The 13,590-nt window shown below is 36.3% G+C and overlaps 1 protein-coding gene across 1 annotated transcript in view; it reads left to right on the top strand.

Moving 5' to 3' along the window:
* LOC123235266 (aminopeptidase O (putative)) overlaps window positions 1–13,590 on the top strand; it is a 594,443-nt gene that overhangs the window by 98,739 nt on the left and 482,114 nt on the right. Inside the window, exon 4 of the mRNA XM_044661380.1 lies at window positions 7,522–7,770. Coding sequence (XP_044517315.1) covers window positions 7,522–7,770 — 249 coding nt within the window. The remainder of the gene's footprint in view (window positions 1–7,521; window positions 7,771–13,590) is intronic.

Below are 13,590 nucleotides of genomic sequence, written 5' to 3'. Positions count from 1 at the left end.
TTCCTTCCTTCCTTCCTTCCTTCCTTCCTTCCTCCCTCCCTCCCTCCCTCCCTCCCTTCTTCTCTCTCTTTCTTTTTTCCTCTCCTTTCTTTCTTTTCTTCTTTTTTCTTTCATTTTGCTGTTACCTTGTCTGAGGTCATGATTACTACCTCTGCCTTTTTTACATTAGCTGAAGCATAATATATTTTGTTCTGATGCATTATTTTGACTCTTTCTATTTCAAGCTTATTTCTTGTAAACAACATATTGTTGGATTCTGATTTCTAATGTATTCCTTTATCATCTTCCATTTTATGGGTGAGTTCATCATATTGATATCCACAACAATGTGCCTTGATTGTGCGTTTCCCTCCTTTTCTTTTGCATTTTATTTTCTCTTTTTTCCCCAATCCCACTTTATAAAGAAGGTGATGAGAGAGGAGTGTGCTCAGTACTAGTGCTATTGTTATGACACTGTTAAATGACAGATCAATGTGTGACTGCTGCTGCAGGGGATATAGCAGGGTTAGGTACCCCTCATTCCCTGATGGTATGGGGAGTTGAAGCTGAGTGGCTAAGAAAATCCTTAAGTGTCACCCTTGAGTTGTGAAGGTGAACACTCAGTACCCTTCAGGTGAATCAAGATGAAGCAGCTGCACCCAACTCCAATATAATAGTGTCCCAGGACTAAGTAGATTAATGAAGAAGCTGTGGTTCATATTCACAGTCCTTCTATCCACTTGTCCTGGCCTATAATACGGATAACGCTAAATTGACAGTGGCTTTATTTGAGATTGAATAATCCCTCTTCCTTCAGATATCTAAGGTTATGATGATAAACCTTAGGATAAGAAAGACATCCACCTAAGTTAGTTTCAGGGTTTAATGATAACAACTTAGGGAAAGGCAAATAGGGAACTGAAGGTAAGCAGTACAAAGGAAAACTTGGCTAAAGCTGTAGATAGATGAATGGTTGTTATCAGCTTGAAGGTAACAGGAATTGAGAATAGCAGTTAAGATGTTTATCTACTTATCTTGCAGCCTGGCCAAGCCAAGTTGTGACCTGAACCAGACTGTTGGATGGTATTAGATGGTGCTTCTTCTTAGATGATAAATGATTAGGGTATATAATATTGCTTCACACAGGATTGGAATTAAGGTATTGATCAGTGATGGCTGCTGGTAACCTGAATTGATTTGGCCTACCCAACTACAATCTCCCACCGAAATCCCTTCTTCAGAATGAGACCCTGTCTTCCAGTCTCCAGCTCCTTAAATACTCTCTCCAGTAACTGCTTTTTCATTTCCTGGCTCATGCCATCCTTTGGTTCATTCCAAATTCCAAACTGCTATATGTCAATCATTTTGCCCTCCATTTTGCATAGCAGAAATGATATTACACTATCAGTTTGATACATTCTGCTTATGTACTGGTCTCTTCCTTATTCTTTTCTCTCCCTTATTCCCTCCTCTGCTTTCTTCCCTTATCCCTACTGCTTCCGTGTTGAATGAAATATACTTTGGATTCCAACTATATGTATTCCTCCCTCCTTTGAAGAGTTCAGACGAGAGTCAGGTTCATGTGTTGCATGCTTATTGATTCTTCCTCTTTGTTTGTATGGATTTCTATTTGTACAACCAAATTATGTGAAAAAATTTATCCTATCCTTCATCTACCCTTCCCTGCTTAGTGTATTCCTTTTCCTTTTCCTTTCCTTTTAAAACCAATCCAATGCCTCCTATGTTATTAAACTCCCTTTGTTGAACTCTGATTTTAATAGGGTTCTGAGAAGACATATGTATTCTCTCCAGGTATTGGAATATAAACGGTTCATCCTTGTTTAGTCACTTAAATTGCTTGCTTATATTTCTCTTGACTTCTTTGTTTATATGTCATAGTTTTTATAGAGCTGTGATCTTTTCATCAGGAATGCTTGGAAATCTTCTGTTTCATTAAAGGTCCATTCATGAACCTGTTGAATTATACTGTTTTGCTGGGTACATTATTATAAAACTATATATTTTACCTTCTGCCATACAGTACTCCATATTCTTCATTTCTTTATAACAGCAGCTGTTCATACCACTGTTGGGTTTATACCCCAAAGAGATAATAAAGGAAAAAAGATATGTACAAAAATATTTATAGCTGCGCTCTTTGTGGTGGCAAAAAATTGGAAAATGAAGGGATGCCTTTCCATTGGGAATGGCTGAACAAATTGTAGTATCTGTTGGAGATGGAATACTATTGTGCTGAAAGGAATAAAGAACTGGACAAATTCCATGTGAACTGGAACGACTTCCAGGAATTGATGCAGAGTGAAAGGAGCAGAACCAGAAGAACCATATTCATAGAGATTGATATACTGTGGCATAATCGAATGTAATGGACTTCTCTACTAGCAGCAATGCAATAATCCAGGATAATTCTGAGGGACTTATGAGAAAGAACGCTATTCACATCCAGAGAAAGAACTGTGGGAGTAGAAACACAGAAGAAAAACAACTGCTTGATCACATGGTCCATGGGGACATGATTGGGGATGTAGACTCTAAGCGATCACCCTAATTCAAATATTAATAATATGGAAATAGGTCTTGATCAATAAGATATGTAAAACCCAGTGGAATTATTGTTGGTTGTAGGGAGGAGGGAAGAGAAAAAACATGAATCATGTAACCATGGAAAAATATTCTAAACTAATTAAATAAATTTTTTCAATTAAAAAAATAATGGCAACTCTTACATTTTGTGTGATCCTGACTCTAGCTCCTTGGTAGTAGAATGCTTTCTGCTGGATGCTTACCTCTTTAACCTAATAACTCTTGATTTTGGCTTTTAAGTTTCTGGAAGTTTTCAATATGAGGTTTTTTTAGGAGGTGAACAGTAGATTATTTCTATTTCCACTTTGTTCTCTGATTCTGAGATATTTGGTCAGTTTTCTTCTATTAATTCTTAAAATATGATGTCATGACTTCCAGATAGATGATTCCTAAATTGTGTCTCCTTGATCTGTTTTCCTGGAAGAAGGGACATGGATGAGTACATATAGTATATAAAATGCACTAATATAAATGTATTATAACATAACAAGTATAAATTAATGTAATTTATATTAAGTATAAATTTAGTGTAAATATAAAGTCTGAAGCCTTTGTTTTAATATTCTCTTTATCTCATAGTTATTTATTTTTTATTTATTTTTAATTTTCAAATAGTCTGTTGTTGGATAAGATTTTGTACCTCTTATGCCAAGCTGTTTATTTTCTTTTCATTTCTTTTCTGATTTTTCCTCTAACACTCTTTTCTTTTATAATTCTTTCCTCTGGTGTTTAATTTATAAAATCATTTTGACCTTTCTTTTTTTTTTTTTTTTTTAAACTCTTGCTTTATCTCCTCCAGGAGCTTTGGTTGAACTTGTGTCCAAGTCTTTCTTTGAAGCTTTATGTGTAGGTTTTTGGAAGCCATTCTTTTCTTCTGAATTTGTATCTTGATTCTTTCTTTATTTACTCATTCTTCTAGCCTTCCTGATTTCAGAATCAGGCTCTGCATACTTCTAACAGAAATGTTTGTGTTGTATTTGGTTCTGCTTTGTCTCCTATTGGGTGTTGTTACTGTTTTCTTAGGGCATCACTCTTTTCATTTTTTCCAGGATATCAAAAACAGTTTGGCTAGATACCTGAAAGTCTTCAATCTCTTCATCCTTTTTATTCCCCTCCTTCTAAGCTACCCCCACCACCCTCCCACTCTCAAACAGAATGATTCACAACAGAATCTCAGGCCTGTCTTCTTGGTCTGAGCTCTCCAAGTTCACGACTTGGACCTGAATCTGAGCCACAGAATCGTGTGCTCCAATAGACAGCTGTTAGATTCAATCAGATTCAGCCCATGGAGGTTTCCACAGGTTCAAAATGGCTGAACCCTAGGCTCTTCTTTCATCTGGGCTTCTTGTTCTGGTTATTCTGCTGGAGGTTTTGGTCTTGGATAGGGCTGGATCTGGGGCACCATTTTGGGCCCCACACACAACTGCAACTTGCTTCTGAATTTGCTTCTCACTCAATAACCTATGACCTCTGCTTTTTTCTCTTTGGATAGAAATAAAGGAACAATACAAAGTCGAGGATAAAGAATGGACTTGGTACATCAGCAGCTGGGGTTTTAAAATTACTGGGTTAGAAAGAGAACAGGAGAGTGAGAATGTGATAACCATTGAAGAAGGAATTCAGGCAGAGTGATTAGAGAAGGGCCACTGAGGAAGGCATGAGATTAGACTTTTTGAGATCCTCCCATGACATCCATCCTTATGGTAGGTGGTAATGTTGAATCCTATGAGGATCCAGGAAGACTTCCCCACAGTAGACTGGAGCAGGGGCAGGGGGGAAGTATGGGAGCCTTTTCAGAAGGACAGGTACCTTGCCTGTGTTAAAGCAGGCCCTGGGGCCAGGAGGTGTATGTGATGTTTTACTTTATGTATCTTGAATTACCTCACAATTCACACCTTACACTTTGGGATTCATATGCACAGCCATGTCCAAGTATCCTTCATTGTGGCAGAATGGCTTCTTCCTCCTCCATTCTGCTAAACCTGCCCTTCATATTGCTTCCTGAAACTATTGGATTTACTCTTTCCTAATCCTCATCCTAATATTTCTGGAATATTTTACAGTTTTGAACTTGCATTTTATCCCAATATTCTTTTTTCTTTAGACAATATTATCTTCTGGTTCCCATCCTATTTAGTTAATTTTCCTTTTCAGTCTCCTTTGCTAAACCTTTTCCCTCTTTGTCTCCCACTCTCTCCAATATAGATGTCTCTAATTTTCCATCTGCACCTTTCTTTTTTCTCCTTTCTTTCCTTTAGAGCAAAAGTATCAAATATGCTAAAACTCTCTAGTATGACTAATCAGATTAAAAGTAATTGGAAAACATATAACAAAGTAAATAAAAATACGACAGAACATACATAATATTATATATCATTCTCTAAGTCAATATATGTGGCGGATGAAAGATGAAATGACTAAGAAAACAAAAGTTCATGCTTCTGAGCATATTGATTTATTAAAGCAATGTTTAGAGCAGTTGCCCAACAAATTGGGACCAGATAGCTTTCCTCTCTTTTGGCATTGGATCTCGAGTACAGGAGATAGATTTTGCATATTAAAAACAAGTAATCAAGTAAGGACAATTCTGGATCTAACTCAGATCCAGAATTGAGTCACAAGATAGTGGGGCTCACTCAGTTTCCTCAATTCTCTCATATGCAGCCATGGGGATACTTATGGATTTTGGTGGTCAATTTCTATTTGAGTTTGATACCTCCTTTTTAGATATTTCATATACTTTCTATTATCACTTGCATGTAGAACACTGTGAAAGCTATACTTTTAGTCATGAACTCTAGTCCTAATTTTCATACTCCCTACTAGATATTCCTACCTGGATTTATTGGCCACATTTCACACTCAGAATATCTAACGGATCTTCCTTTTAAAATTTCAGAATCTACAAAAAAATTAAAAGTAAATCAATAAAATTTCAGAATATGTCTTTTCTAGTGATTGTGGTTAGTCAGTCAGTCAACAGGCATTTATTATAGGTTTATTCCTGTGCTTGGCACTATGTTGGATGCTGGGGGTACAAATACAACAATAAAACAATCTAGGGATAGAGACTAGACACCTTTGATTTTTAATAGTAAAGGAATTTTGAGAGGAAGGAACTCCCTACTGCAGTGTAGGTCAACATGTTGGTTTTTCTTTAAGCCCTAAAGGCATAAGAATAGTAGGGGCTAGGACTTTGGGGTTAAGCGACTTGCCTAGGGGCACATAGCTAGGAAGAGTCTGAGGTCAGATTTGAACCTAGTATTTCCCATCTCTAGGCCTGGTTCTCTATCCACTGAGCTATTCAGTTACCCCTGGGGTTAGCATCTTTTTAGAAATTTATAGACTGAGTCTCAGAGCACAAAGAGGTAAGCGGCTTTCCTTGGGTCACACAACCAATCCATATCAGAAATGGGATTTTATGTCTTTCCATCTCCACAGCTAGGCATCTCTCCACTGCACTAGGCTGCCTGTTACATCTCTCTTGCTTCCCTTGTTCTTTTTGATGACATTATCATTTTCTCAGTCATACAAAGTTTGAAACTTCATGAAGTTTCCCTTTCCTTTTCCTTATGCCAGCTCCCTAGATCTATCAATGGCTAATTCCTGGGAATTTCACTTCTATATCTTTCACACCCATCCCTCCCTTTCCACTTCCACACCCTAGTTCAAGACCTCATCACCTTTAAAATTGTTTTGTTGTTGCCTTTTGTTTTTATATCACATTCAATCATCAAGCATTTATTAAAGATTTACTATGTGCCAGGCCTTGCACTGAGCACTAGGGCTAAAAAGACAAAGTGACAGAGACAGAGAGAGAATAAGTAAGTATATACAGGATAAATACAACTTGAGAGATAACGTATATGTCCATATCACCCTTAACATTTTCCCCAAGAAGTAATTTTTATTTAGTTCTTGTGCTTGAGCTAGATGTCAGTATTTATATTTTCATTCTCTCCTGCTCTCATCCCAGATGAAAGTTTTATGCACCACCACTCTTTGTTTTCTAAGAGTATAATGTGACTAGTGTAGGAAGCTGATTGTCTTTTACCACTTGATTTCAGTGAAGGGTGAGGCTTATTTATATAGCTGATCTGTGAATCTCCTGAGGGCTGGTCTTGGGTGGATAAAAGGCATTTCATAAATGCAAGGCTCATTGTAGCTTATCCGAAAACAACTGGTGGTGGTCAGATGGTACAGGTTGAGCCCTGATCTGTTTCCTTAAAGTGTTTGCATTGTCAAGCTTTTATTATAAGTGGATTGAAAATGACTGTCAGAAGTGGCTCTCATGTTCCTTTTTTAATAGAAATAACATTTAGTGGCTTTTGTAATAAGCATGCAGGTTTCTTTTCAATAAAAGGGCTTGTGTTCATTTGAAAAAAGCCATACATGCATTAATTTTGTTAATTGTGCAAGTGAATTCTAAGTCTTTTATTCCAAAATATTTCAGAACAGGATCTTTAGTCTGCTCTACTCTCTCTTTTACTTTTCTTTTAGGCTACATAATGTCCACTAATTCTGAGAAAATTCTTCCATAAAAGGAATTAAAAGTACATAAGTGAAGATAGAATTTGTTAATTTGTTCCTACCTTTTTATTTTTTCCTTTGAATCCATTTTAAGTCTTAGGATCTCTCCCTCCTCCACTCCATTTATTATCAACAAGGTATTACAATTTTTCACTTAGCTTGGGTTGAAGTAACTAAATCAGTTCCACTCAAGCACATCAATAATGTTGATACTCTGAATTTTTTTAAACCATTGTTTTAGTATAAAAAAGGCAAGAATACTAATGAGATGTCTTCTTTGGAAGCCCATCTGTACTATTGCCTCTTAGAGATTGTATAGGATGTCTACAGAAGTTGCTTTCTTCCAACACAATACTAATGTCATTATCAAATTTTCCACAAAATTTATTTATTTTATGTCCCACTCAGGTGTGCCAAATGGATATGTGGTCACGTGGAATACCCCTGCCGCTTTCAGAATCCTAGTACTGCCTCTCAAGCAGTTATTCCTTATCGAGTATTTGCCCCAGAGTGTCTTCAACACTGCTGTGAAGAGAATCTGCTTCAGCTGATTCCTCAATGCCTCTCATCTGCACATTCAACCTTGGGAACTCATCCTTTCACCAGGCTTGATGTGCTAATTGTTCCTGCCAATTTTGCAAGTCTGGGGATGGCCAGGTAACTTCCTTTTTTTGGAAAATCTGGCTTGTACATCTATGTTCATGTAATTCTTCCATTTTCTATATTTTCCACAGTCACCATATTCCTTTTTAGATGATAGAATTAGGTACTTCTAGTATCTTACTGGCTTTGGCATCACTGTCACCTTAGGGATACTGTTCAACTAATCTCAGTTGCCAACTGCTCTTGTATTTTTAGGCTCTGGAAAGGATCAATGGTTGGCTGATGGTAGACTCAGACTGGACTTCCTTAAAAGCAAAAAAGCCCACACAGCTGCTAAGATTTTAGAATACATAGTGTCTCACTGAAATTTATTCTGGATTATACCAAGTCTATGATTAAGGTTAGTTTAGGTGGTTGGAGCATGGTGCTAATGAGACTAAGGCCATGGCTCCAAGTTCTATGCATAATACTTAGCTTTACTTGGTTCTATGACCATACTCCTAATCTTGGACAGCTGTCTCTTAAATTCATGCCATTGATCATAAGGACAACTATTTAAGAACACTCTATTTTTGAGAGAATATAGATAGATTAATCTAAATTTACCACTACTACTGAGAAAACAGCTCAAAATATATGCCTTACTAATGGTAATTTAATAACATTGTCTTTGTATATGAAAGATGGTATTATGACAGAGAAAACCAAGTCATACCAACTAAACTTTGACTGAATTTGTTTACACCTAACTCCATTTAGTAACACCAGTTTCCATTCAGTGGTTGCCGGTTGCATGACACTCAGCAAATTGGTATTTTAGCAAGAGTTTTTATTTTATGTGGTTAGGCATCTGTTTGCAGATCTTAGTCATTAATGGGGCATATGCTTTATTAAGGCTGGGAAAAGTAAGCTCATCAAAACATGTGACTTTATATTTTTCTCCATTACTCAAAGGAAGGTTCCTTCTTGATGCCAATTAATTTCCATGCCCCTGTGCATCTGTCATTTGCTATATTTTTGCCTGAAAATTACATAGATTCTTAGCAATATCCATGAGAGTTAGAGAATTATCCAGAACACTCACCTTTGAGATTTTTTAGATATTTATGCTTTTTTAAACCTGGCTCAAAGTTCTTTGTCTCTGAAAAATTTAAGAAAGTGATTGTGTTGATTTTTATCCTTTATTTGCTGAAATAATTAATACATAACTCCAATAATATACTTTAGTTATGTACAGTTCACAATTGACCTATATAACTATATTAGTGATTTGACTTAATTTTAAAGAAGTGTTTATTGATAACTGTTCTCCCCAACTCCTTCTGCAATCTTTGATATTTGGAAATATTGAATATCTCTTGATTAAATATGTCTATTTGGAGACAACTTTCTGTGCCTATTTTATCTTTTTTGACACTCATGATAGTTATAATGATTTTCAGCACACCTACTAATAGCTTCTAACTTCATACTTTAGAAAATTGAAGTCGGTATTAAAAAGAAACAAAAACAGATTGTCTTGTTCTATATATCTCCTTCTTGCTGAATCTGTCAAAAGACAAAATTTGTTGACCTTCAGGAAAGTGCAAAGTTTCCTTCTTCAGGTTAATGTGCTCAAATAGGCATGTGTTTGCTGCTTTTTTTTTTAAAAGATTTTTTTTTCAGTAATTTAATGCTGAACTGTGTATTTTAAAAGTGTGCCTGTGTGTCCTGAGGACAGATGGCATGGGTTACAAATGCCAAAAATGTCATGATAATAATAACTTTGGATAAAAGCAGCCTTGTTACAGCTAAAAAAGAAAACAATTTTAAGAATTTGTGGTAGATCCCCAAATGTCCTGTCTTGTTTTTCATTCTAGACTGTGGAAATTAACTTCATTCTTATTTTGATATTTTCTTGGACTTGTTTGATAGTCACTCTATTTGAGTCAGATAGTGGTAATTGTGGTGCTTTCTGTTGGCAGTTATAGGGAACACTTGATTTTTCTTCTGGCTTCTGGCATTACTTCCTTTTGTTTGTCTTGGATATTTCAGGACATATGTACCTTAGTCCGCAGGCACCTGAAGGGAATTGTGACTGACCTTGCTACTAGGGTTCAGCTTTTTCTCTTTGGGATGAAAAATGTTACAGTATAGGGAAGGTAGAATAAAGAGCCATTATCAGTTATAGAAGTAAAATAGCAAACTCCAGATGTAAGAGTATTTATCCACAAAGATCGTAAGATGTTCCCTTGAACTTCCTGCTCAACTGTTTATTGTAATACTCCTGAGGCATCAAAGAATTTTTTTGGCACATGAAACAACTTGTCCCAGAGTATCTGTTATATGTAAACTTATATGTAATATTATAAACTCTTTGCTTCTGTATTTCTTTTGTTACTAGGCCTTATTCATAGTAAATGTGATTTTGGAACTCCTTTTTGGTAAGCTAAATGAACATTTCCATGTGAACTAAAGAGGGCAAATTATTAACATTTTTTCAAGGGTTTTGGATATTGTCCTCAACGATTGATTTCTGTATATTTTAAATCTAAATATCACAGTTTGTTTAAGTAAGCATGAAACTTAATGAATATCTTCTTGACTTGGTCTTGATTTTACAGTAGGGAAAAAAAAGCTTTTCATCTATAATCTAAATAAGAAACAGTGTCAACATCAGTTAATAAGACAGTAAATATTATCATAAACAGTCCTGCAAAGTTTTTGAGCTTTTAAAACATTGATAGCAAAACCATTTGTAATTATATTTAAAATGTTGCTTTTGTAGTTTCCTAGAATATTTTGTAGTTTCCACCCACCTGTTGACTCACTCTTCTTTTCTGAGTCACTGTCCCAAGGAAGAGATTTTTGCCCTGCCTTAATTCTAAGCAAAATTTAGTCTTCTAGAGCCTGAATTTCTACAATGGTTTAGACTTACTTATTTACTAGGTAACAGGTTTTTAAAAAACTATAAACCAGGCATATTTAAACTTGATGAAGTGAAAGTTTCTTAGCTCCATTTATACATGGGGAAATAAACACATTTGAGAAATAAATGTATAAATCAGTCTCTGGAGTTTTGACAACTGTATTCAGTATAATTTGATCTCATAGACTGATTATCTTTGTTCAATTCTATTTTATCCTTACATTGAATAGGAAAGACAGCAAGATGCAATGGAAATATTGTTAGATTTAGATTTTAGTACTAGCTTCCTCACTTATTAGCCTCATGATTTTAACCTCTTTGGGCTTCAAATTCCTTTTCTGTCAAATGTAATTAAAGTTCCACATTATTTCATAAGATTGTTTTCAGGATCTGCTGTGATAAGGCATTTTAAACACTTTCTAATAAGAAAGTACTAAACAATACCTAGCATTTGTAGTGCTTTATGGTTTACAAAGTACTTTACCTATGAAACTCATTAAATATAAATATGAGAGGATTTTTGATGTGGAAGGAACCTTGGAAACCTCGTCCAATCCTTTTACAAATGACTAAACTGAAGCCCTGAGAATGACATGGGATTGTTGACCTAGAGCTGGAAGGAACCTCAGGGAATCTCTTGTCTAACCCTCTCATTTTACAGATATGGAAACTGAGGTCTTTAGAGCCAAAGTACCTTGCTGAACATTACAGAAGTAGAAAGTAGAAGATTTGGCTTATGAATGTAAGTCTTCCCACTCCTAACCCAGTGAACTTTTTACTTTATGAACAATGCTTTCTAATAGAGCAGGGAATTTCTAGTTTAGCTTGGATTGAATAAATGGATGAACAAAAGGCATGTATTAGGCACTTACATGTTCCAAATACTATTTTAAATGACAAGGATACAAATAGAAGAAGTGAGATAGTCACAGCTCTCTAGAAATTCACACTCTAATTGAGGGAGAGGTAAAACAACATTCAGCTGCAGGGCTGAATGAAAGAGCCTAGAAATCTGAGATCTAGTGGTGGCATGGATGTAAAACTAAGGGGTCCTGTGTATGCATTGGCATGTTAGATGGAAGTGTCTAGTAGGGCCCAGAGAACCTTAGGACATAGTGACAGAACAGATTATGGTCCTCTATCTTACTGGAAGAATTATAGTTGATGACTTACAGCTTATCCAAACTGTCCCAGGTAAAGCAGCCTGTGGAAATAAATATAATTTTAATGGAATAATAGACTAGAACTAGATTTATGATTATTGCCTTAAAAATTAATACCTCAATCTTACCTCTGCATTTATTTATAATAAATGCCTTGCTTCGCTATTTGTCTTTCAGCAGCTCTTATCTGCCACCTTGTATAAATAGGTTTGCGCAGCTGCCTAATTAGGTATGGATTCATCCAGACAAGTTCTTTTTACTTTTTCATTCCTAGCCTAAGCATCTCTCTTAAGACAGATTTGCTACAAGCATGGTCTTGTGCGAAGAACACTGAAGCAGGAACTGTGGCCTCCACCATTGTGCTATTCAGCTTCACACAGAATTTGGCCATTTCAGGCTATTTAACTGTGATCTTTATTGGTAGTAGAGAGGATGTTGATAAGGCAGCAGTGGTGAAGATTCAGTTTCTTGCAAGTTAGTTCTTCCTGGGGTCCTAAGGGCTCTGCTCTTTGTTTTTCAGTGCTAACCTTTGGGTTTCCTATAGCATTCCTGAGTTGTTAGCTTCTAAATTGAACCCCTTCATGATATTAAAGGCTTCCGTAGAATTGCTGGGACAAGAAGGTATCTGCAAATCCTTCAAGCCCTACAAGCAAGCTTTAAGGCACAACTACTTACTTAAATACACGTGTATATATGCAATCCATTATTTACACAGATAACTGTTCTCAGTTTTCTTCCCTGCCCCTAGATGTCTTCAATAAGCTAATAAATGGAATTAGTAGACTGACACCTTCCCCTTAAGGTGGCTTCATGTACAAGGCAACTCTATCCCAAGCACTATAAGTTCTAGAGAACCTCTTATAGTGAGATTTTGCAGAACTCTTCATAATAATATTTTTATTAATAAACATTTTTTTAGGAACTGATGACCAGAGACTCTAGTCTACAAATACCAGATAGCTCCAAAACCACCTCATAGCCAAGCATATTCATTCCTGAAAAGAATCCAGCCCCAATTATTTATCTCTTGCCTGAATGAATCTCTTCCATGACCTATAGAAATTCTTTGTCTCCCTGTGTTGTATATTATTGTTTTTAAGACATCCTTACTTATATGACCTCTGAGGTCTTGGCATTGCTTCTACAATTCCAGTAGAGGATAGTTTGATTTTTTTAAGCTATGTTGTACCAGCAGCCCTGCCTCTAAATATGCTAGTAGAGCAAAGGAAATGTGAAGAATACAGAAGTTGGGAGATAAGCATTGTAGCTAAGAATTCCTGGGGGTATGCTGAGAAACTGTCCTGAAGAGTATAGGCCAGTCTTCTTCTAGTACAGGAGTTATCTGGGCACCATATTATCTTCAGCCAACCCAACGTGAAGATGAGAAAACTTTTTGCTTATGTTCCTTCTAATGGCTGTGGACTCATCCTGAGACCTGAGTGTAATGTGTAACAAAAGATGAAAATGGGAGAGAGGGAGAGGGAGAGGGCGAGGGCGAGGGCGAGGGCGAGGGAGAGGGAGAGGGAGAGGGAGAGAGAGAGGGAGAGGGAGAGGGAGAGAGAGAGAGTTAGTTAGTTTGCTCTCTTTCATTTTTCAGGTCTTTTTCATTTAATAATTCATTCAGAAAGCTACAGCTACATAGTAAAACGAGTAAACAGAGAGCTTTAAAAATCATTATCACTTACTTAAAGGCCCACAATAGAGGAAAACCATGTCAGCTCTTGATAAATTGCTTATTTTTCTTTGACCTGATTGCATAACCAGTGGCTTCTAAATGTTGTAGAGGACTCCTGGTTAGTTCCT

The sequence above is a fragment of the Gracilinanus agilis genome, chromosome 1 (genome assembly GCF_016433145.1).
Source record: "Gracilinanus agilis isolate LMUSP501 chromosome 1, AgileGrace, whole genome shotgun sequence".
Classification (NCBI taxonomy): Eukaryota; Metazoa; Chordata; class Mammalia; order Didelphimorphia; family Didelphidae; genus Gracilinanus; species Gracilinanus agilis.
Note: the sequence above shows the minus strand (reverse complement) of the source record. Positions and strands in the feature narration are given on the sequence as shown.